The sequence below is a fragment of the Dictyostelium discoideum genome (genome assembly GCF_000004695.1).
Source record: "Dictyostelium discoideum AX4 chromosome 5 chromosome, whole genome shotgun sequence".
Classification (NCBI taxonomy): domain Eukaryota; phylum Evosea; class Eumycetozoa; order Dictyosteliales; family Dictyosteliaceae; genus Dictyostelium; species Dictyostelium discoideum.
Window position 1 is genome coordinate 4,085,844 of NC_007091.3, and position 24,963 is coordinate 4,110,806.

Here is a 24,963-nt window from a genome sequence, read left to right on the forward strand (position 1 = left end):
TTTTATTTTTTTTTATTTTTGAAAGTGTGTGGTTTAATAAGTATTGGTCATTCTTTCCAAAAAGTTGGGGTTCCAAAAAAAAAAAAAAAAAAAAATACCCCATCACACACAAATTAATTATCAGAATTTTTTTTTTTTTTTTTTTTGAAAACCAACTGTTTGGAAACGGTTTATTATTGAAAATCATTTTTTAACATTTATGGTTATTTTGGGATAAAAAACAGTTTATAAAAAAAAAAAAAAAAAAAAAAATCTAATAAATCTTATAAAATTGTTGATAATTTAAAATAATAGATTTAAGAAATCTGATAAAAATTTTTTTGGTATGTAAGGTAATTATTTTTCATGATTTATTTATTTATTTTATTTTATTTTATTTAATTTATTCAAAAATGTTTTTTTTTTTAATTATAATTAACCAAAATAAAAAAAATAATTTATTTATTTTTTATTTTATTTTAATTTATTAGATAAAATTAATATAGAATATTGAAATGTTTGGTTATAACAGTAATGAGGAAGATTGTGGTGATGTTGCAATTATTGGTATAGGATTGAGATTTTCAAGTGGTGATTTAAATGAATCAATTTCAAAACCAAATCAATTATTTAATTCATTATTAGATGGATTTAATGGAATTGTTAATACTTCCGAAAGATGGTCTGATAATTATTATTTAAATGGTGAAATTAATTCAGTTTCTGCAGGTTTATTACCTCTTGATGAATGGAAAAGATTTGATCCAATTTTCTTTGGAATTAATCCAAGTTATGATAATGTTGTTACAATTGATCCTCAACAAAGATTATTATTAAAATGTAAGATATTATTTCAAGTTTTTCCAAATTAAAAAAAAAAAATCTTTTTTTTTTATACTTAATAATGAAGGAATCATATAATAACAACCTTTTCCCGCCACTTTTTTTTTTTTTTTTTTTTTTTTTTTTTTTTTTTTCCACTTGCAAATTTTTTTTTTTTTTTTTTTTAATCACTTTTATTATTTTTTTATAATTTTTACCACACAGGCGTATGGGAAGCATTAGAAGATAGTGGTATTGATCCAATTAGTTTACGTGGTACAAATACAAGTACATTTATTGGTTGTAGTACTACTGATTATTGCAGTCTTCAAAAATCGCCGTTTGAAACTCAAAATAATATTTTTGGTTCTTCAAATCATTCAGTTGCAAACAGAATCGGTTATTGCTTTGATTTTAGGTATGATTTGAATTTATTAAAAAAAAAAATAGAATTAATTATAATTTTAATTGTTATCATTATCATTACTAATAATACCTTTTATATTTAAATATAAAGAGGTGAGAATTTTACAATTGATTCAGCTTGCTCCAGTTCTCTAAATGCAATTAATTGTGGATACAATTCGATCAAATCAAATAAATCAAATGTATCAGTTGTTGGTGGTGTTAATTTTATATTAGGTATGTAATGTGATTATATTAGCATAATAATTATAATAATAATAATAATAATAATAATAATAATAATAATAATAATAATAATAATAATAATAATAATAATAATAATAATAATAATAATAATAATAATAATAATAATAATAATAAAAAAGTAAATTAATTAATAATCAATATATAATATTTTTATATTTTTAGACCCAAATATTTCAAAATCATTCACACAATTAAATATTTTAAGTCCAACTGGTAAATGTCATTCTTTTTCATCGGATGCTGATGGTTACGTTCGTTCAGAAGGTGTTGGAATAGTCATATTAAAGAAACTAAAAGATGCAATTAAAGATTCAAATAATATCTATTGTGTAATCAAAGGTTCAAGTTCAAATATCGATGGAAACTATGATAAATTAAACTTTTATTCACCATCAAAATCATCTCAATATGAAAATATGAAATTAGCAATCAAATCAACCAATGGTCAAATCAATGAATCTGATATTGATTATTGTGAAGCTCATGGTACTGGTACTCCAACTGGTGATCCAATTGAATTAGAAGGTATTTCAAGACTTTTCAGTCATAATAATAATAATAACAATAACAATAAACAAGTTTTAGTTGGCTCAATTAAATCAAACATTGGACATACTGAAGGTAAATTAATTAATTAAATTTTCTTAATCATAATCAATAATCAATAATTAATTACTAACATTACTCATTTATTTTTAATTATAATATCATAATTAATCAGCATGTTCTGGAGTTGCATCATTAATTAAATGTTGTTTAATGTTTAAGAATAAATTATTTCTTCAAAATATTAACTTCAAAGAACCAAATCCATTAATAAATTTCAAAGAATGGGCATTAAAAGTCGTAACTGAACCAATTAAGTTCAATGAAAATAAAACCACCGTTATGTTAATTAATAATTTTGGTGTTACTGGTAAATATTAATATATCATTTTATAATTTATGTGTATATGACAAAAAAAATTAATAATTTTATTATTATTTTCTCCAGGTTCAAATGTTTGTTTAATATTATCAGAATTTAAAGAAAAACGTTATAATAATAATGAATACAGTAGTGATAATGCTTGTGAACAAATAGACATTGATAGTAAAGTAATTGAAAAAAAGAAATTTTTAATACCACTCTCAAGTAATTCATCAACATCATTAGATAATTATAAATCAATAATAGTCAATAATAATTATGATGATTCGAATTCATCAACAAGAAGTTTTCAAGAATTTGTTTATAATCAAATCAAATTCAAATCAACATCATTAATTCAAAAATCAGTTATAATCGCAAGTGATTGGAATGAATTTCAAGATGATGATAATCAAATAAAGTTGAAAAATAGTGAGGGTTTAATTTCAAATATTACTGTTGAAAAAAAGAAATCACCACTCACAGTAATGGTATTTTGTGGTCAAAGTTCACAATATAATAAAATGGCATTATCGCTATACGAGAATGAACCAATATTCAAAGAATCAGTGAATAGATTCGATAAAGAGTTATTCAAGTATTATGGTTATTCAGTTTTAGATAGATTAAGATCAGTCAGTGATAAAGATGAAATATCAATCCATCTACCAATTTTAGCACAACCAGCAAATATAATGATTCAAATATCACTCTATGAACTATATAAACATTGGGGTGTTTCAGCAGATATCATCGTTGGTCATTCTCTTGGTGAAATGTCATCATCCTATTCATCAGGTATGATCGATTTTGAAACATTGTGCTACTTAATCTATCATAGATCACTAGCTCAAAATAGAACCACAGGTACAGGTAGAATGTTATCAGTCAATATTAGTTATGATGAATTTATTGAGAAATACCAATCCAAAAACAATAAATACGAAACACTTGAAATTGCATGTTACAATTCACCAACATCAATCGTTATTGCAGGTAAAGAAGATCTATTAAATGAAATTTCAAAAGAATTTAAATCAAATGATATCTTTTGTGCAATGTTAGGATCGTTATCATCATTTCATACATCAAGTCAATTTATGATAAAAGATGAAGTATGCTCATTGGTATTTAAATCAAAACTACCATCAGTACCAGTATTTTCAACAGTCACAACTAATTTATTCAATGATCAAACACCATATAATGCAAATTATGTATGGGAGAATATTTATCAACCAGTATCATTCACACAGACCATCAGCAATCTTTACAAACATATCGAGTCTAATGATATGGGTAATGAAATTACATTCATTGAAGTTGCACCTCATCCAACATTACAATTTTACTTGAATCAAATGAAATCAATTCAATCAAGTTACTTTAATCATGGTAAAAGCGTTACAATCTATTCACCATTACACAAAAAGAAGAATGATTATAATGAATTTTTAAAAACAATCTCTTTATTATATGTAAATAATAATTTTAATATTAATTTTAAATCACAATTAACCAACATCAATAATAATAAAATCAAGAGCAACAGCAACAGTAATAGCAACAAAAATAATAACAAAATAATCCAATTCAATGATAATAACTTGCCTCTTTATCAATGGGATGATAATGAATACTTTAAATTAAATCCATTTCATGAAAAGATTACAAGTGAAGGTCCACCCATTCAAAACCTTGGTAATAGTATTGATTCAGCATGTTCAACCTATCAAACATTTATTGATATTAAGAAACCACCATTTCAATGGTTAAAAGGTCATCAAGTCAGTGATAAATTTTACTATCCTGGAATGGGTTATGTTCAAAATCTATTATCAATTTATCCAAATCAAGATATAACAATTAGCTCATTAGAATTTAAATCACCATTAGTATTAACAGAAGGTAATAATCAATGTTTAGAAACTACAGTTTCTCTCCTCTCAAAGAATGAATTCAACGTTAAAAGTCATTACAAAGATCAAAAAACAAATCAATGGATATTATCATCACTTGGTAATTTTAGTTTATTCAAACATAACAGTATCAATAGTGAAAAATTAATTAACATTCAAGCATTAAAAGATAAATGTAATTTTACAACAATATCAAAACAAGAATTTTATGAAACAATTAAAATCAAAACAAATTTAACATATAAAGGTTTATTCCAAGGTGTAAAAGAATGTTCAATTGGTAATAATTGTTCACTCGCTGTAGTATCATTAAATGAAATCAATAATCATACAATTAGTAATCATAGTACTATTGGCCGTTCATTGTTTAATGCTGCAACTTTAGATTCTTGTTTACATGGTTCATTAATTGTAGTTGCACAACCAATTGTACTCGATAGAATTGAAGGTTTCAAATTATACTCTTCAAATATTCCATCATCGTCATCGTCGAGCAAAGATGACAATGACTGTGACAGTAATAATAATAATAATAGTAATAATTTTATTAAAGAATTATATGTTTACACTGAAGCAAAAGCAAAAACCAATTATCAATCATTCTCAGCATCAGTTAAAATCATACTTCCAAATGGTAGATTATTAATGGAGATCTCAATGGTGGTTTGTACATCAGTTTCACTTGTAAATCCAAGAAGCAGTATAATTTGTAAACCACCTTCAAATGAAATTTATACACCATGGCTTCAACCAAAAGATTCAATCATCAACAAACCTCAACAATTCAAACATTTATATAGTGTAGATGAATTTATTGCCAAAGAAGAAGATAATCAAATCATTTCAACTGAACTGTTATTATCATTATTTTATAAACATATCAACGTTAGATGTCCAACTATAAATTTAGAATCATTAATAACATTAGAATATAATCAATTTAAACAACTATATTATAACAACAATGGTTCAGTAAATGAAAATCTTTTCAAATTCGTTTTTGAAATCTTAAAGAGTTATAGTAGTAATAATATTCTTAATCACAATAACAGTGAAAACAACAACAATGAAAACAGTAATAATGAATCACTATATTATTTTGAACAATTATATATTAAAACAACTAAAATAATAGCAAAACAACTATTCCCATTAAAAGATGATGATTCATTTACAGATACACCACAATCATTATTCAAGAATGTATATTTAGATGAATTTTATAAAAATTTTAGAGCAGTTCAACCATTAAATAACTTATTAAGTGAAATTATAATTGAAGCACTCAAACCAATTTTAAATCAACCAATTGTATTTCGTATATTAGAAGCAGGTGGTGGTACTGGTAGTCTTAGTTTATTAATTTTAGAAAAGATTTGTAAACTTTTAAATGCAAATCCAAACTCAGTCATTGATATCGAATTCACATGGAGTGATGTTTCATCGTCTTTTTTTACAGAGATTAAAGAGAAGTTTTCACCATTTACAGCTCACAAAAATTTCAATATTATCCACCGTGTATTAGATTTAGAGAAACCATTATTTGATCAAGACTTAAAACCATCCTATTATGATCTCGTTGTTATATCAAATGTAATGCATGTCGTTAAGAAACTTAAACCAACATTGGATGAAATTCATAATATATTAACACCAAATGGTCAACTGCTATTTATTGAACCACCTTATAAATCAATTTATTATGATTCTATTATGGGTTGTTTTTCACAATGGTGGCCATCACCCGATAGTGATACCGAGTTAAGACCTGATAGAAGTTGTATGAATCAAGAAAAATGGATTAAACTTTTAAATGAAACAAACTATAGAGATACAATTATATCTGGTAATGACAATTTAATATTTTTAATTCAAACAAGAAAACCATCAATTAATGAAATCATTTCAAAACAATCATCAGATTCATCATTGGATCAATTTAATTCTTTCAATAAAATCATTTTATTTGGTAATAATAATAATAATGGTTGTAGCCTTCAAAATTCAATATCATCAAATCAAGAATTAAAAAGTAAAATCATTAATATTAATAATTTTAATGAATTTCAAACATGGATTACAAATAATTATGATAATAGTGATGGTTTTGGCAATAGTAAAACATTAATAATATTTTTAAAGTCAATTGAACCAATTAATATTTCAAATTTCAAAGAAATAACCTATGAATATATTCAAATCAATCAATTAATATTAAAATTAGAATTAACAAATAATTTCAAACATTTATTACTATCATTGGATTCAACAACTGATAATTACTTATCATCATCAATTATTGGTGCAGCACGTTATTTCGTTGAATATCCACAATTAGATTTATATATTTTGAATTATGACAGAATTTCTTTGAAAATTTTAAATAATAGTAGTGGTAGCAGTAGTAGTAGCAGCAGTAGTAGTAGTAGCAGTATCAGTGGTAGTAGCGGTAGCAGTTATAATAGTAGTAATGTTAGTATTAGTAGTTGCAAGCAACAACAATTATCATTAATCAACTATTTAATCAATGCAAATAATAATATTCAAAAAGAATTTACAATTAATAATAATAAAGTATACTATGAAAGATATACTAGACATTCAAATAAAATTAAATGTAATTTACAATCAAAATCATTTGAAACAAATAAAGATAATTTATTGATTCAATTAGATTCAAATTTAGAATATCAATTATATAGCAAGAGAGTTGAAATAAATTCAAAAGAAGTAGAGATCGAAATTAAAGCAACAGGTATAAACTATAAAGATTATTTAATGCATATTGGTATGGTTAGCAGTGATTTAGATTTAAAGTATGGTAAAGAATATGAAGTTGAAAATGGTATCGGTATTGAAAATCCTATGATTGGTATCGATTTTAGTGGTATCATTACAAGATTAGGTAGTGATGCAGAGAGAAATAAATTTAAAGTAGGTGACCATGTTTGTGGTGTCGCATCAAAAACAAGTGGTTCTCATGTGGTCATAGATTATAATTTTATTTATCATCAACCTTTAAATTATAATCATTCAATTTCAGCATCAATTCCATCGATATATATTACATCACTACATAGTATCTATGGTGTTGGTAATTTAAAATCAAATGAATCCATTTTAATTCACTCAGCAGCAAGTGGTATTGGTATTTCATCTTTAGATTTATTAAAATGCAAAAAACATCAAGGTCATATATTTTTAACAGTTGGTTCAAAAGATAAAGAAGATTATTTAATAAAGAACTATGGATCATTCATTACCGCTATCTATTCATCTCGTAATAAAGACTATGTCAATGAAATAAAGAATAAATTAATTGAATTAGGAGAAGTCGAACAACAAGGTGTAGATTTAATATTAAACACACTATCATCAGAATTTATGGATTCAAATTTCCAATGTTTAAATATGTCAGGACGTATCGTTGATTTAAGTGTTACTCATCTCACACCAAATGACTATATTGTCAATAATCTTTTCAAATATAATATGGGTTACAACAATGTTGAAATGCTTTATTTCAATGGTAAAATGGTCAGAAGTTATTTAAAGAAAATCATCAAAATGATCAATTCAAACAAATTAGAGTTAAGTATACCAATCATTGAATATTCAAATAATCAGTTCAAAGATGCAATCGAATATGTTAATCAAGGAAAACATATCGGTAAAATTATCGTAAATCATAATCAAGATGAGTTTAATAGAGTTTATAATAACTATCAACAAAACAATAATAATAATCAAATTATAATGAAACATTCATATGATATATCAAAGTTAAATATGGGTAAAAACATTTTACTCACTGGTCAAACTGGTATCATTTTAGAAATAATGAAATACTTGATTAGATATTCAAATCACTCAATTCAGAATATGATAATACTTTCAAAATCAAAATTAAAATGGGAATTAGAATTATTAATTAATCAAACTAAATTTATCAAAGATAATATCATTAAATTCCATTTTATTCAAATCGATATTGAAGATTCAAATAAAGTCAATCAAGTATTGAATCAATTAGAACTAAATGAGAATATTACGAATATCGATTCAATCATTCATTTTGCATTTAATAATGATATTGGTGATGTTCAAGATGTTAATATGAATCGTTTAAATATTGCTCATGGTGCAAAAACAATTGGAGCCATTAATCTTCACAATGAATCAATTAATCGTTCATGGAAAATTAAACAATTTATAATTGCATCTTCAGTGGCATCAGTTCTAGGATCAGATCAACAATGTTGTTATATTAGTGCTTGTAGTGTTATAGATTCATTATCAAAGTATAGACATTCACTGGGATTACCATCTTTAGCAATTAACTTAGGTACTATAGCTTCAACTGGATTTATATCACGTAATAATGCAATTGAAACCATGTTTAAGAGTTCATTTTTGAATTTATTCTCACCTCAACTCGTTATTAGTTCATTAGATTTATTCATCCAAAATCAACATCAATATCCAAATTATAGTTTAATAGATTTCAATTTTGAAGTTATGTTAACTTCACCAAATTACCATCTTTACAAATTTGATTATGAAATTAATATTTTCAAAAAATCATATCAAATCAATACCAATTTCAGTAGTGGTAGTGGTAGTGATAATGAATTCATTCATTCAACAATTTTAAACAAAATCAGTGAATTATTATCAATTGATGAATCTAAAGTTAATGAAGATTTACAACTTACACAATATGGTATGGACAGTTTAGTAATAGTACAATTAAAGAATTTTATCGATAATCAATTAGGTCATAATCTTATTACAATTCATCAATTACAACATAATAAAATCAATCAATCAATTGATATTATTAAATTTGGTTATCTAATTAATAAAAACAAATTCAAATACAAAAATAATAATATAAATTCTCCTTCAGAAGAAAATTTTTAAAATAAAAATTTATATAATAATTTTTGAATAAATAATAAAATGAAACAAGCCTAAATTGAAATTTTTTTAATAAAAAAAAAAAACTTTTTTCTTTTTTTTTTTTTTTTTTTTTAGATTTTCACAACTATTTTAAAATACCAATAAACACTCACCAACCACAAATTTTTTAATAAAAAAAAATAAAAGAAGATTTTTTAAATAAAATTATTTGTCTGTTTTTTTTTAATGCTTTGTAAAAATTTTTTTTTCATATAATAAAATTATTTCTTTTTTTATATTCTAATAATATTTTGACTATTCTTTTTTTATATCAAAATAAAAAATTTGTGGTTGGTGAGTGTTTATTGGTATTTTAAATTTGGATGATTCACCATTGGAATATTTTTTGGCAATAATAAATTTAATTTTAATGTTCGCAAGATTTAAAAGATAATTGTATTTAAATTAAAATTTTTTTTTTTTTTTTTTTTTTTTTTTTTTTTTTTTTTTTTTTTTTTTTTTTTTTTTTTATTATAAATTAATTTTTTTTTTTTCAAATTATAATTTAACAATATTACAATATAAAATGGAAAAATATGATATTTACTATAACAGTAACGAGGAATATTACGGTGATGTTGCAGTTATTGGCATAGGTTTGAGATTTCCAAGTGGTGATTTAAATGAATCAATTTCAAAACCAAATCAATTATTTAATTCATTATTAAATGGATTAAATGGAATTGTTACTACTTCTGAAAGATGGTCTGATAATTATTATTTAAATGGTGAAATTAATTCAGTTTCCGCTGGTTTATTACCTCTTGATGAATGGAAACGATTTGATCCAATATTCTTTGGAATTAATCCAAGTTATGATAATGTTGTTACAATTGATCCTCAACAAAGATTATTATTAAAATGTAAGATATTCCAATTAAATCTACCCAAAATAAATAAAAAATATCCAGAATTCTCCCGCCAATTTTATTTTTTTTTTATTTTTTTATTTTTAAATAAAATTCTTTTTTGTTAATTTTTTTTTTTTTTTTTAATTTCAATTATATGAAATTTCATTTCAGGTACGGTATTATATTTATTTTTTTTTTAATGGTTTTTTTATTAATATTTTTTTTTTTTTTTAATAATCAAAATATTTAATAAATTTAAAAACATGCAGGTGTATGGGAAGCATTAGAAGATAGTGGTATTGATCCGATTAGTTTACGTGGTACAAATACAAGTACATTTATTGGTAGCAGTACTACTGATTATGGTAGTCTTCAAAAATCACCATTTGAAACTCAAAATAATATCTTTGGTTCTTCAAATCATTCAGTTGCGAATAGAATCGGTTATAACTTTGACTTTAGGTATGATTTATTACAATATTAATAGGATTAATTATAATTTTAAATATCGTCATCAATATTAATATTAAAATTTACTAACATTAACTTTTTTATATTTAAAAATAAAGAGGTGAGAATTTTACAATTGATTCAGCTTGCTCCAGTTCTTTAAATGCAATTAATTGTGGATACAATTCAATCAAATCAAATAAATCAAATGTATCAGTTGTTGGTGGTGTTAATTTTATATTAGGTATGTAATGTTGTGATTAACAATATAATAATAATTATAAAAAAAAAAAAGTAAATGAATTATATATATTAATCAATATATTATTTTTATATTTTCAGACCCACATGTTTCAAAATCATTCACACAATTGAATATGTTAAGTCCAACTGGTAAATGTCATTCTTTTTCATCGGATGCTGATGGTTTTGTTCGTTCAGAAGGTGTTGGAATAGTCATATTAAAGAAACTAAAAGATGCAATTAAAGATTCAAATAATATCTATTGTGTAATCAAAGGTTCAAGTTCAAATGTGGACGGAAACTATGATAAATTAAACTTTTATTCACCATCAAAATCATCTCAATATGAAAATATGAAATTAGCAATCAAATCAACCAATGGTCAAATCAATGAATCTGATATTGATTATTGTGAAGCTCATGGTACTGGTACTCCAACTGGTGATCCAATTGAATTAGAAGGTATTTCAAGACTTTTCGATCAAAATAACAATAACAAGAAACAAGTTTTAGTTGGCTCAATCAAATCAAACATTGGACACACTGAAGGTAAATCAATTAATTAAATTTTCTTAATCATAATCAATAATCAATAATTAATTACTAACATTACTCATTTATTTTTAATTATAATATCATAATTAATCAGCATGTTCTGGAGTTGCATCATTAATTAAATGTTGTATAATGTTTAAGAATAAACTATTTCTTCAAAATATTAATTTCAAAGAATCAAATCCATTAATAAATTTCAAAGAATGGGCATTAAAAGTCGTAACTGAACCAATTACCTTCAATGAAAATAAAACCACTGTCATGTTAATTAATAATTTTGGTGTTACTGGTAAATATTGATTTATCACTTTATAATTTATGTGTATGATAAAAAAATTGAAATTAATTTTATTATTATTATTATCACTAGGTTCAAATGTTTGTTTAATATTATCAGAATTTAAAGATAAACGTTATAGTAATGATGAAAGCAGTAGTGATAATTTTTGTGAGCAAATTGATATTGATAGTAAAGCAAATGAAAAAAAGAAATTTTTAATACCACTCTCAAGTAATTCATCAACATCATTAGATAATTATAAATCCATAATAGTCAATAATAATGATGATGATTCGAATTCATCAACAAGAAGTTTTCAAGAATTTGTTTATAATCAAATCAAATTCAAATCAACATCATTAATTCAAAAATCAGTTATAATTGCAAGTGATTGGAATGAATTTCAAGATGATGATAATCAAATAAAGTTGAAAAATAGTGAAAGTTTAATTTCAAATATTACTGTTGAAAAAAAGAAATCACCACTCACAGTAATAGTATTTTGTGGCCAAGGTTCACAATATAATAGAATGGCATTATCACTATACGAGAATGAACCAATATTCAGAGAATCAGTGAATAGATTCGATAAAGAGTTATTCAAGTATTATGGTTATTCAGTTTTAGATAGATTAAGATCAGTCAGTGATAAAGATGAAATATCAATCCATCTACCAATTTTAGCACAACCAGCAAATATAATGATTCAAATATCACTCTATGAACTATATAAACATTGGGGTGTTTCAGCAGATATCATCGTTGGTCATTCTCTTGGTGAATTATCATCATCCTATTCATCAGGTATGATCGATTTTGAAACATTGTGTCACTTAATCTATCATAGATCATTGGCTCAAAACAAAACTACAGGTACAGGTAGAGCGCTTTCAGTCAATATTAGCTATGATGAATTTATTGAGAGATATCAATCCAAAAACAATAAATACGAAACACTTGAAATTGCATGTTACAATTCACCAACATCAATCGTTATTGCAGGTAAAGAAGATCTATTAAATGAAATTTCAAAAGAATTTAAATCAAATGATATCTTTTGTGCAATGTTAGGATCATTATCATCATTTCACACATCAAGTCAACTTATGATAAAAGATGAAGTATGCTCATTGGTATTTAAATCAAAACTACCATCAGTACCAGTATTTTCAACAGTTACAACCAATTTATTCAATGATCAAACACCATATAATGCCAATTATGTATGGGAGAATATTCGCCAACCAGTATCATTCACACAGACCATCAGCAATCTTTACAAACATATCGAGTCTAATGATATGGGTAATGAAATTACATTCATTGAAGTTGCACCACATCCAACATTACAATTTTACTTGAATCAAATGAAATCAACTCAATCAAGTTACTTTAATAATGGCAAAAGCGTTACAATCTATTCACCATTACATAAAAAGAAGAATGATTATAATGAATTTTTAAAGACAATCTCTTTATTATATGTTAATAATAATTTTAACATTAATTTTAAATCACAATTAACTAACATCAATAATAATAATAATAATATTAATAATAATAATAATAATAATAATAATAATAATAATAATAATAATAATAATAATAATAATAATAATAATAATAACAAAATAATCCAATTTAATATTAATAGCTTGCCACTTTATCAATGGGATGATAATGAATACTTTAAATTAAATCCATTTCATGAAAAGATTACAAATGAAGGCCCATCCATTCAAAACCTTGGTAATGGTATTGATTCAGCATGTCCAACATATCAAACATTTATTGATATCAAGAAACCACCATTTCAATGGTTAAAAGGTCATCAAGTCAGTGATAAATTTTACTATCCTGGAATGGGTTATGTTCAAAATCTATTATCAATTTATCCAAATCAAGATATAACAATTAGCTCATTAGAATTTAAATCACCATTAGTATTAACAGAAGGTAATAATCAATGTTTAGAAACTACAGTTTCTCTCCTCTCAAAGAATGAATTCAACGTTAAAAGTCATTACAAAGATCAAAAAACAAATCAATGGATATTATCATCACTTGGTAATTTTAGTTTATTCAAACATAACAGTATCAATAGTGAAAAATTAATTAACATTCAAGCATTAAAAGATAAATGTAATTTTACGACAATATCAAAACATGATTTTTATGAATCCATTAAAATCAAAACAAATTTAACATATAAAGGTTTATTTCAAGGTGTAAAAGAATGCTCAATTGGTAATAATTGTTCACTCGCTGTAGTATCATTAAATGAAATCAATAATCATACAATTAGTAATCATAGTACTATTGGTCGTTCATTATTTAATGCTGCAACTTTAGATTCTTGTTTACATGGTTCATTAATTGCAGTTGCACAACCAGTTGTACTCGATAGAATTGAAGGTTTCAAATTATACTCTTCAAATATTCCATTATCATCATCTTTGAGCAAAGATGACAATGATAATAGTAATAATAGTTTAATTAAAGAATTATATATTTTTACTGAAGAAAAAGCAAGAACTAATTATCAATCGTTTTCAGCATCAGTTAAAATCATTCTTCCAAATGGTAGATTATTAATGGAGATCTCAAGGGTGGTTTGTTCATCAGTTTCACTTGCAAATCCAAGCAATACTATAATTTGTAAACCACCTTCAAATGAAATTTATACACCATATCTTCAACCAAAAGATTCAATCATCAACAAACCTCAACAATTCAAACATTTATATAGTGTAGATGAATTTATTGCCAAAGAAGAAGATAATCAAATCATTTCAACTGAATTGTTATTATCATTATTTTATAAACATATCAACGTTAGATGTCCAACTATAAATTTAGAATCATTAACAACATTAGAATATAATCAATTTAAACAACTATATTATAACAACAATGGTTTAGTAAATGAAAATCTTTTCAAATTCGTTTTTGAAATCTTAAAGAGTTATAGTAGTAGTAATCATTATATTCTTAATCATCATAACAACAGTGAAAACAAAAACAAAAACAACAACAACAACAACAACAGCAACAACAATGAAAATAGTAATAATGAATCACCAATACATTTTGAAAAATTATACAACTTGTATACTAAAACAACTAAAATAATAGCAAAACAAATATTCCCATTAAAAGATGATTCATTTACAGATACACCACAATCATTATTCGAAAATGGATTTTTAGATGATTTTTATAAGAATTCAAGAGTAGTTCAACCATTAAATAACTTATTAAGTGAAATTATAATTGAAGCACTCAAACCAATTTTAAATCAACCAATTGTATTTCGTATATTAGAAGCAGGTGGTGGTACTGGTAGTCTTAGTTTATTAATTTTAGAAAAGATTTGTAAACTTTTAAATGCAAATCCAAACTCAGTCATTGATATCGAATTCACATGGAGTGATGTATCATCTTCATTTTCAGCAGAGATTAAAGAGAAGTTTTCACCATTTACAGCTCACAAAAATTTCAATATTATCCACCGTGTATTAGATTTAGAGAAACCATTATTTGATCAAGACTTTAAAACATCCTATTATGATCTCGTTGTAATGTCAAATGTAATGCATGTCGTTAAGAAACTTAAACCAACATTGGATGAAATTCATAATATATTGACACCAAATGGTCAACTGCTATTTGTTGAACCACCTTATAAATCAATTAATTATGATTCAGTTTTTTGTTGCTTTTCACAATGGTGGCCATCTTCTGATAGTGATACCGAGTTAAGACCTGATAGAAGTTGTATGAATCAAGATAAATGGATTAAAATTTTAAATGAAACAAACTATAGAGATACAATTATATCTGGTAATGACAATTTAATATTTTTAATTCAAACAAGAAAACCATCAATTAATGAAATCATTTCAAAGCAATCATCAGATTCATCATTGGATCAATTTAATTCTTTCAATAATATCATTTTATTTGGTAATAATAATTATGGTTGTAGCCTTCAAAATTCAATATCATCAAATCAAGAATTAAAAAGTAAAACGATTAATATTAATAATTTTAATGAATTTCAAACATGGATTGCAAATAATTATGATAATAGTGATGATTTTGACAATAATAAAACATTAATAATATTTTTAAAGTCAATTGAACCAATTAATATTTCAAATTTCAAAGAAATAACCTATGAATATATTCAAATCAATCAATTAATATTAAAGTTAGAATTAACAAATAATTTCAAACATTTATTAATATCATTGGATTCAACAACTGATAATTATTTATCATCATCAATTATTGGTGCAGCACGTTATTTCGTTGAGTATCCACAATTAGATTTATATATTTTAAACTATGACATAATTTCTTTGAAAATTTTAAATAATAATAGCAGTAGCAGTTGTAATAGTAGTAATGGTAGTATTAGTAGTTGTAGTTGCAAGCAACAACAATTATCATTAATCAACTATTTAATCAATACAAATAATAATATTCAAAAAGAATTTACAATTAATAATAATAAAGTATACTATGAAAGATATACTAGACATTCAAATAAAATTAAATGTAATTTACAATCAAAATCATTTGAAACAAATAAAGATAATTTATTGATTCAATTAGATTCAAATTTAGAATATCAATTATATAGTAAAAGAGTTGAACCAAACTCAAAAGAAGTAGAGATCGAAATTAAAGCAACAGGTATAAACTATAAAGATTATTTAATGCATATTGGTATGGTTAGCAGTGATTTAGATTTAAAGTATGGTAAAGAATATGAAGTTGAAAATTGTATTGGTATTGAAAATCCTATGATTGGTAACGATTTTAGTGGTATTATTACAAGATTAGGTAGTGATGCAGAAAAAAAGAAATTTAAAGTGGGTGATCATGTTTGTGGTGTCGCATCAAAAACAAGTGGTTCTCATGTGGTCATAGATTATAATTTTATTTATCATCAACCTTTAAATTATAATCATTCAATTTCAGCATCAATTCCATCGATATACGTTACATCATTACATAGTATCTATGGTGTTGGTAATTTAAAATCAAATGAATCCATTTTAATTCACTCAGCAGCAGGTGGTATTGGTATTTCATCTTTAGATTTATTAAAATGCAAAAAACATCAAGGTCATATATTTTTAACAGTTGGTTCAAAAGATAAAGAAGATTATTTAAAAAAGAACTATGGATCATTTATTACTGCTATCTATTCATCTCGTAATAAAGACTATGTCAATGAAATAAAGAATAAATTAATTGAATTAGGAGAAGTCAAACAACAAGGTGTAGATTTAATATTAAACACACTATCATCAGAATTTATGGATTCAAATTTCCAATGTTTAAATATGTCAGGACGTATCGTTGATTTAAGTGTTACTCATCTCACACCAAATGACTATATTGCCAATAATCATTTCAAATATAATATGGGTTACAATAATGTTGAAATGATTGATTTCAATGGTAAAATGGTCAGAAGTTATTTAAAGAAAATTATCAAAATGATCAATTCAAACAAATTAGAGTTAAGTATACCAATCATTGAATATTCAAATAATCAGTTCAAAGATGCAATCGAATATATTAATCAAAGAAAACATATCGGTAAAATTATCGTAAATCATAATCAAGATGAGTTTAATAGAGTTTATAATAATTATCAACAAAACAATAATAATAATAATCAAATTATAATGAAACATTCATATGATATATCAAAATTAAATATGGGCAAAAATATTTTACTCACTGGTCAAACTGGTATCATTTTAGAAATAATGAAATACTTGATTAGATATTCAAATCACTCAATTCAGAATATTATAATACTTTCAAAATCAAAATTAAAATGGGAATTAGAGTTATTAATTAATCAAACTAAATTTATCAAAGATAATATCATTAAATTCCATTTTATTCAAATCGATATTGAAGATTCAAATAAAGTCAATCAAGTATTGAATCAATTAGAACTAAATGAGAATATTACGAATATCGATTCAATCATTCATTTTGCATTTAATAATGATATTGGTGATGTTCAAGATGTTAATATGAATCGTTTAAATATTGCTCATGGTGCAAAAACAATTGGAGCCATTAATCTTCACAATGAATCAATTAATCGTTCATGGAAAATTAAACAATTTATAATTGCATCTTCAGTGTCATCAATATTTGGTTCAGATCAACAATGTTGTTATGTTAGTGCTTGTAGCGTTATAGATTCATTATCAAAGTATAGACATTCACTTGGATTACCATCTTTAGCAATTAATTTAGGTACTGTAGCTTCAACTGGATTTATATCACGTAATAATGCAATTGAAACCATGTTTAAAAGTTCATTCTTAAAATTATTCTCACCACAACTCGTTATTAGTTCATTAGATTTATTCATTCAAAATCAACGTCAATATCCAAATTATAGTTTAGTAGATTTCAATTTTGAAGTTATGTTAACTTCACCAAATTACCATCTTTATAAACTTGATTATGAAATTAATATTTTCAAAAAATCATATCAAATCAATACCAATTCCAGTAGTGGTAGTGGTAGTGATAATGAATTCATTCATTCAACAATTTTAAACAAAATCAGTGAATTACTATCAATTGACGAATCTAAAATTAATGAAGATTTACAACTTACACAATATGGTATGGACAGTTTAGTAATAGTACAATTAAAGAATTTTATCGATAATCAATTAGGTCATAATCTCATTACAATTCATCAACTACAACATAATAAAATCAATCAATCAATTGATATTATTAAATTTGGTTATCTAATTAATAAAAACAAATTCAAATACAAAAATAATAATAAAAATAATAATAATGGATAATTATTTATTTTTAAAAACTAAAGTAATATAATAAATAGAAAAAATAAAAAAATTCCTAAAATTTATTGTTTAATAAATCTACCAAAATCCATGTATCAATATGTATGCATATTTTTTGTTGTGTTGAATAAAAAAAAAGAAAAAAAAAAATAAAAATAAATATTAGAAACACTAAAATTGAAAAAATAAATTAAAAAGATCTTAAAAAAAAATTTTTATCCACCTTATTAATCAGCATGTTCTGGAGTTGCATCATTAATTAAATGTTGTTTAATGTTTAAGAATAAACTATTTCTTCAAAATATTAATTTCAAAGAACCAAATCCATTAATAAATTTCAAAGAATGGGCATTAAAAGTCGTAACTGAACCAATTACCTTCAATGAAAATAAAACCACTGTCATGTTAATTAATAATTTTGGTGTTACTGGTAATTTTAATATATCATTTTATTTTCTTTACAATACCATTTATTATCTATATATAAACTAATATATTTAATATTATCAATTAAAGTTCAAATGTTTGTTTAGTATTATCAGAATTTAAAGATAAATGTTTTAAAAACGATGAAAGCAGTGATAATGCTTGTGATCAAATGGATATTGATAGTAAAACAAATGAAAAAAAGAAATTTTTAATACCGCTCTCATGTAATTCCCTGCAACAAACATCGTAGAAAATTATAAATCATTAGTAATAATAATAATAATTATAATATTAATATTGTTATGTTACGTTAAAATATGGTTTATTAATATTAATTTAAGTATAGAATCATTAGTAAGAGTATGGAATAATTTGGAATATATTAATACTAATCAATCAAAGGCTTGTCAAATCGAATTCTTGGATATTTTAATTAATAGAAATATTTCAGTAAATGATTCAACTGATTTCTTTTTAAAAGTATTCAATTCAACATCTTTCAAATCAAATAACAACAACAACAACAACAATAATAAAAACAATAATAATAGCAATATATATGAAATCAATGCTATATTAAAATTTTAATATGAATATAAAATTTCAAGTCATTTGAAAACTTCACCTACAAAAACTGATAATTATTCATTAACTCCTTATTTCAGATCTTGTTGTGAACATTGTGAAGAAATAAATAATTTTTTAGCGAATCCCTCGATTATAAACTTTTACTGTGAGATTCAAGATTCAAATAAAAGAAGACATCTTTTAAGAGATTTAAAGATAGGTGAAAGTTCTGATATTATTTCTTATAAAACTAAAATAAAAAATAATATAACATTATATTTCAAAAAGAATTGAACGCAAACATTCAGAAAATTATAAAAAAAATGTTGGAAAAATTAAATCACTCTATGATCTTACAAAATCATTTCCAATATTCAATAATACAAAAGCAATTGAATATCTTAAAAAACAACTTATAAAATTAAATTAAAAAAATAAATAAGTACTCTCAATACATTTTAAAAATATTTATATTTATTTTTTTATTTACATTTATTTTTTAAAACTAAATTATCCCATGATTTTTTTGTTTGTGGTAAAAGATAAAATGATCTAATTTGATTTAATGATATAATTACTTCTTCACAAGATGGTCTATTTAATGGTGATTGATCAACACATTGTTTATAAAGTTTTTCTAATGGTTCTGGACAAATATTTGGTAATGATGGTCTTAACCCATTTTTAGAAGATAATAATAATTGAAAATCATTTTTTATATCTTTGAATTCACTGAATGGATGGGAATACTCTCCATTTATAATTCTACTAATTAATTCAAACATTATAATACCAAATGAATAAATGTCAGATTTACTTGTAATTGATGATGATAAACTAGTATAGTCATCATCAATATCTTGAAAATCACTTGATTCTGGTGAACAAAATGCAAATGATTTATTTTGATTATTACTATTGATATATTCAGTATTTAAACAATTGAATCTACTTGCACTAAAATTTGATATTTTACATTCCCAATCCTCATTTACCAATATATTCAAAGAGGTAACATCTCTATGAACAATTGGTTTGGGTTTTCTATTATGTAATGATTGTAAACCCAATATGATTTGCATTGAAAATTGAAAGAAACGATTCCAACCTATCTCTATCAATCTATCAGTCATTATATGATATAAAGAATCACGACTACAAAATTCAGTAATTATACAATAACATTGTTTTTGAGGTTCTTCAACTATTGATACGCCATAAAATGAAATTAAAAATGGTGATGATCTTAATGATTGCATCATTAAAAATTCAGTTTTAAATTCTTCGAATCTAATTGGTGAAAAAACTTTAATTGCAACTGGTTTACCATTTAATCTACCCTTATAAACTCTACATAATGATCCAGATCCTAATCTACAAACATATTCAATTTGTTTATTATTAATATCCCATAATTTAAAATTTACAATTGATTCTTTAATCAAATTAAAATTAATTTCATTTTCATCATTATTATTACTATTATTATTATTATTAAAACTATTATTTAAACCACTAATATTATTAATTACAATTTCCATTTTTTTTTTTTTTTTTTTTTTTTTTTTCTAAAAATTGATTTATTATATATTTTTAAAAAATTAACTAACTGCAATATTATTGATTTTTTGATATTTTTATTTAATATTTTGGTTTTAAAAAAAAAAAATATTTTAAATAATCAAAAAAAAAAAAAATAAAAAAAAAAATAAAAAATTATTAAATAAAAAATTATTAAATAAAAATAGTGTGAATGATTACCATTTTTTTAAATTGATTAATTAAATTATTGTAAAAATAGATAACCTAATTATATCACAATGACTGTTGTGATTAATTTAATATAATTAAATCAAAACATTATTTTTTTTTTCAAGTTTTACCACACAAACACACATTCGACATAAAAAAAAAAAAAAAAATAAAAATATAAAAATAAAAATTCAAAAAAAAAAAAATACCCACCACGACCAATCAAACCAAACACTTTTATTTTAATAACCCATCACGAAATAAATGTAATCACCAACTCTAACAACCACTCTACAAAAAAATTGTTATTACTGTCCCTAAAACCCACTTAACTTTTATTATTATAAATAAAAATAAAAAATTCAAACAACAATAAAAAAAAAAAAAAAAAACAATTAAAAAAATAAATAAATAAATAAATAAAAAAAAATAAAAAAATAAAATAAATAAAATAAAAAACATTTATTATTGTTTGAAAATAATTAAAACTGTTTTTATTATTGTTATTATTATAAAATTTTAAACTGAATTGGTTTTAAAGTACCAAATTTTGTTTTTTGTAAATTTAAATCATTATCTAAATGAATTAAATCATCAAAAGATTGACCATAAAGACCAGGTAATTCATTTTGAAGAAAAGTTAAAATATTTTCAAAAGAATCTAATAATGGGAAATCGATAGTTTGATATTCTAATAAATCTTTTCTTGTGATGATTGTTGGATCATTTAAAATTTGATTATGTTTTTCCAATGAGATTTGATTGATTTCTTTTGCATGTTTATAGAGTATTTCCTTTTGATCACAACGAGGTATATGTTCGCAGAGTTGATAACAAATTGAATTGAAACCTCTTAATGAATACTTTAATAATCTACTATAGGAATGAGTTAACGTTTTAATTGATATTAAATTTGTACGAGTTTTCAAAGCCCTTAATGATCTTTCATGTAAATAAACATTATCACCATCGTAACATAATGATATACAATCAATATCATGAAATAGAATTTGTTGTTCAATAGTTTTAGTTATAATAATAATCAATTGAATTATTCTTGTTCTTTTATTTTCATTATTATTACTATTATTATTTATTGAATAAACTATACTAATTGAATTTGGAGTTCTAACAAATCTATAATCACAATTATCATAACCATATGTTGAATGTAAATTTTCAATAATTTTTGAAGATACTTGTTTTAATTTTTTATTTGCATCTTCTAAAGAGTTTGAAATGATTGAGATATCAATATCAGACCTATAGTATGGTGAATCTAATGATTGTTGTTTATCATTGATTGACCTTATGAATGAATAATCATCATGTACTAATCTTGTAATTCTCTTTAAAAGATATTTTGGTAATGGTAATTTAAAAATTAATCTTTCAATTCTTTTCATCTCTATATAATCTTTAACTAATTTTATACCATCACCTGGGAATGTTTCTAAACATGATAATATACAACCACCATAAACTACAACTTTTGTATAATTTTCATTATTATTATCATTATTATCATCATCACCACTATAACTACCCCAATCAATACCATCTAATAAATCAAAAGTAAACATTGAAAATGATTTTTTAAATATTTCAATATTTGGTACTATTGAATTATAACCTATTCTATAATTTTCATACCATCTACTTTTAACACTATATATGAATGGATGTGAGAATGATTCATATTCATCAATAACATCAAATTTAAAATTATAATCTTTTGATAGTTGACCATCTTTTTCATTATAAACTTTAATAATTCTACTATCTTCTTTATTAATATCAATACCTAATAATTTAATTTCGTCATCTTCATTATTACTATTCTTCTTATTATTATTATTATTATTATAATAATTTGAAAGTTCTCTCCTTCTTAACATTTCACAACCATTAAAAATTGAATTATCTATTGATTCTTTCAACCATTGCAATATTTCATATGAGTTATTATTAATATTACTATCATCATCATCATTATTATTATTATTATTATCATTATTATTATTATTAATTATATCTAAAACTTCATTACTGTTTAATGATTTTATTATTTTTTTAATGAAATTTTCATTATTTAAATAAATTAAAAATAATTTAAAAGATTCTTTAACTTTTTGTTTTAAATTTTTTGTTGTTATTATTTCTTTATTTCCTTTTGTTGTTAATATTGGTGGTGTTGGTGTTGTTGTTGTTGTTGTTTTTGTTGGTGATGTTGTTGTTATATTAAAAAATATTAAATTAAAACAGTTTATTAAATTTATTATGAAATATAATGTGAAATTATATGATTCTATTTCATTTTTATTGATAATTTTAGATTTAAAATCATCTGATAAAAATTTACAAAAATATTTATGGTCAATTGTATCTTGTTCACTATTATTATCAATTTCGCATTGTTGAATATAAATTTGATATTTTATATCACTATCTAATTTTGAAATATTAATTATCATATTTGAAAAAAAAAAATAAAAAATAAAAAATAAAAAAAAAAAATAAAAAATAAAAAATAAAAAAAAAAAAAAATTCCATGCCAAAAAAAAGATATTTTTTAACTATTTTATTTTTTATTTTTATTTTCCATAAATACTAATAATTTATTTAACAAAACAATTTAAAATAATTATTAATTGTTTAATTATTAACTATTTGACCAACATATAATTTAGTTCAATAATAACATAAATGGAGCAAACACAATAACAAAAAAAAAAAAAAAAAAAAAAAAAAAAAAAAAAAAAAAAAAAAAAAAAAAAATATCAAAAAAAAAAAAAAAGAACAAAAACAATTAAAATAACAATTTTAATGTGGACCATATAATTTATTTGAAAACAATTATTGATTCTTTGGGTGGTATACCGTTAGTGATTTTATATACAAAACTATGTGAGATAAACCGACATTAAAAACTCCACCTTTGTGAAGGAAAAGTCTATGTTTAATTGATTCTAAAAATAGTATTATTATTATTATTATAATTATTATATTATTATTATTTTGGTTGTGGTAATTGTGATTGAAATAATTGTTTAATGATTTTTGTGGGTTATAGTGAGTGTTTTTAAGTTGTCAGTGTTTAATATTTGCAGGGCGGACGAACTTCTCAACCTCAATTTCTTTAAATACTATCATGATTTTAACTAATGATACCAAGTTGGAATAGATTCTTTGATGGTTTTTCCAAGATCAATGATATTAATCCAAATCATAATAATACATTTAAATGTTCAGCACTTTTGTTAAATGGTGTCATAAGCAGAGAACCCAGTTTCTATAATTTCTTTTGGAACCAAGCCAATTTCTTTAAGAAATGAAATAAACATCAAAACCAATCACCACTACTATTATTAAATTGTTTAAATTGTAAAAAGAAATGTAAACATCAACTCATCGAGGTTGAAGGGGCTGTTAATATTACTATTAGTGTTAGTGTTGCAAGAAATGGTGATTCCAAAGGAATTGATTTTCAAAAGTTTTCATCAATTTTGGGTCTAAGTTTTAAAGTTTCCACCATTATTTCAAATTGTAATAAAAATGCAAAAGATCAAACCAATTATTGTAACTTTATCAATTGGATAATAGAAATCCTTACCAATAATATTTAAAAACCTCCTTGTTTTAAATTAATTATACTAGTTTGATTGATGGTGATTTATAGATTATATTAAATGTTGATACTATACTATTA

The 24,963-nt window shown here is 23.1% G+C and overlaps 6 protein-coding genes across 6 annotated transcripts; 4 read left to right on the forward strand and 2 right to left on the reverse strand.

Annotated features, from left to right (window-relative positions):
* Positions 1 to 494: 494 nt before the first annotated feature.
* Positions 495 to 9,225, forward strand: pks27 (beta-ketoacyl synthase family protein; the record flags this gene model as incomplete). Its single annotated transcript, XM_630650.1, has 6 exons — positions 495 to 819; positions 1,027 to 1,219; positions 1,319 to 1,443; positions 1,636 to 2,094; positions 2,195 to 2,389; positions 2,468 to 9,225. The coding sequence occupies 6 exons, from the start codon at positions 495 to 497 to the stop codon at positions 9,223 to 9,225; spliced, it is 8,055 nt and encodes a 2,684-aa protein (XP_635742.1).
* A 565-nt stretch (positions 9,226 to 9,790) lies between these two features.
* Positions 9,791 to 18,506, forward strand: pks28 (beta-ketoacyl synthase family protein; the record flags this gene model as incomplete). The annotated part of the gene is made up of 6 exons (XM_001732981.1): positions 9,791 to 10,127; positions 10,385 to 10,577; positions 10,685 to 10,809; positions 10,908 to 11,357; positions 11,458 to 11,652; positions 11,734 to 18,506. 6 exons carry the CDS (start codon positions 9,791 to 9,793, stop codon positions 18,504 to 18,506), a joined length of 8,073 nt encoding a protein of 2,690 aa, XP_001733033.1.
* A 273-nt stretch (positions 18,507 to 18,779) lies between these two features.
* Positions 18,780 to 19,523, forward strand: DDB_G0295479 (beta-ketoacyl synthase family protein; the record flags this gene model as incomplete). Its single annotated transcript, XM_001732982.1, has 3 exons — positions 18,780 to 18,910; positions 19,023 to 19,181; positions 19,277 to 19,523. The coding sequence occupies 3 exons, from the start codon at positions 18,780 to 18,782 to the stop codon at positions 19,521 to 19,523; spliced, it is 537 nt and encodes a 178-aa protein (XP_001733034.1).
* A 461-nt stretch (positions 19,524 to 19,984) lies between these two features.
* Positions 19,985 to 21,043, reverse strand: DDB_G0290471 (protein kinase, TKL group; the record flags this gene model as incomplete). The annotated part of the gene is made up of 1 exon (XM_630652.1): positions 19,985 to 21,043. The coding sequence occupies one exon, from the start codon at positions 21,041 to 21,043 to the stop codon at positions 19,985 to 19,987; it is 1,059 nt and encodes a 352-aa protein (XP_635744.1).
* Positions 21,044 to 21,763: 720 nt separating this feature from the next.
* On the reverse strand, positions 21,764 to 23,728 carry DDB_G0290473 (hypothetical protein; the record flags this gene model as incomplete). The annotated part of the gene is made up of 1 exon (XM_630653.1): positions 21,764 to 23,728. The coding sequence occupies one exon, from the start codon at positions 23,726 to 23,728 to the stop codon at positions 21,764 to 21,766; it is 1,965 nt and encodes a 654-aa protein (XP_635745.1).
* A 690-nt stretch (positions 23,729 to 24,418) lies between these two features.
* Positions 24,419 to 24,880, forward strand: DDB_G0290475 (hypothetical protein; the record flags this gene model as incomplete). Its single annotated transcript, XM_630654.1, has 2 exons — positions 24,419 to 24,523; positions 24,647 to 24,880. 2 exons carry the CDS (start codon positions 24,419 to 24,421, stop codon positions 24,878 to 24,880), a joined length of 339 nt encoding a protein of 112 aa, XP_635746.1.
* Positions 24,881 to 24,963: the final 83 nt, after the last annotated feature.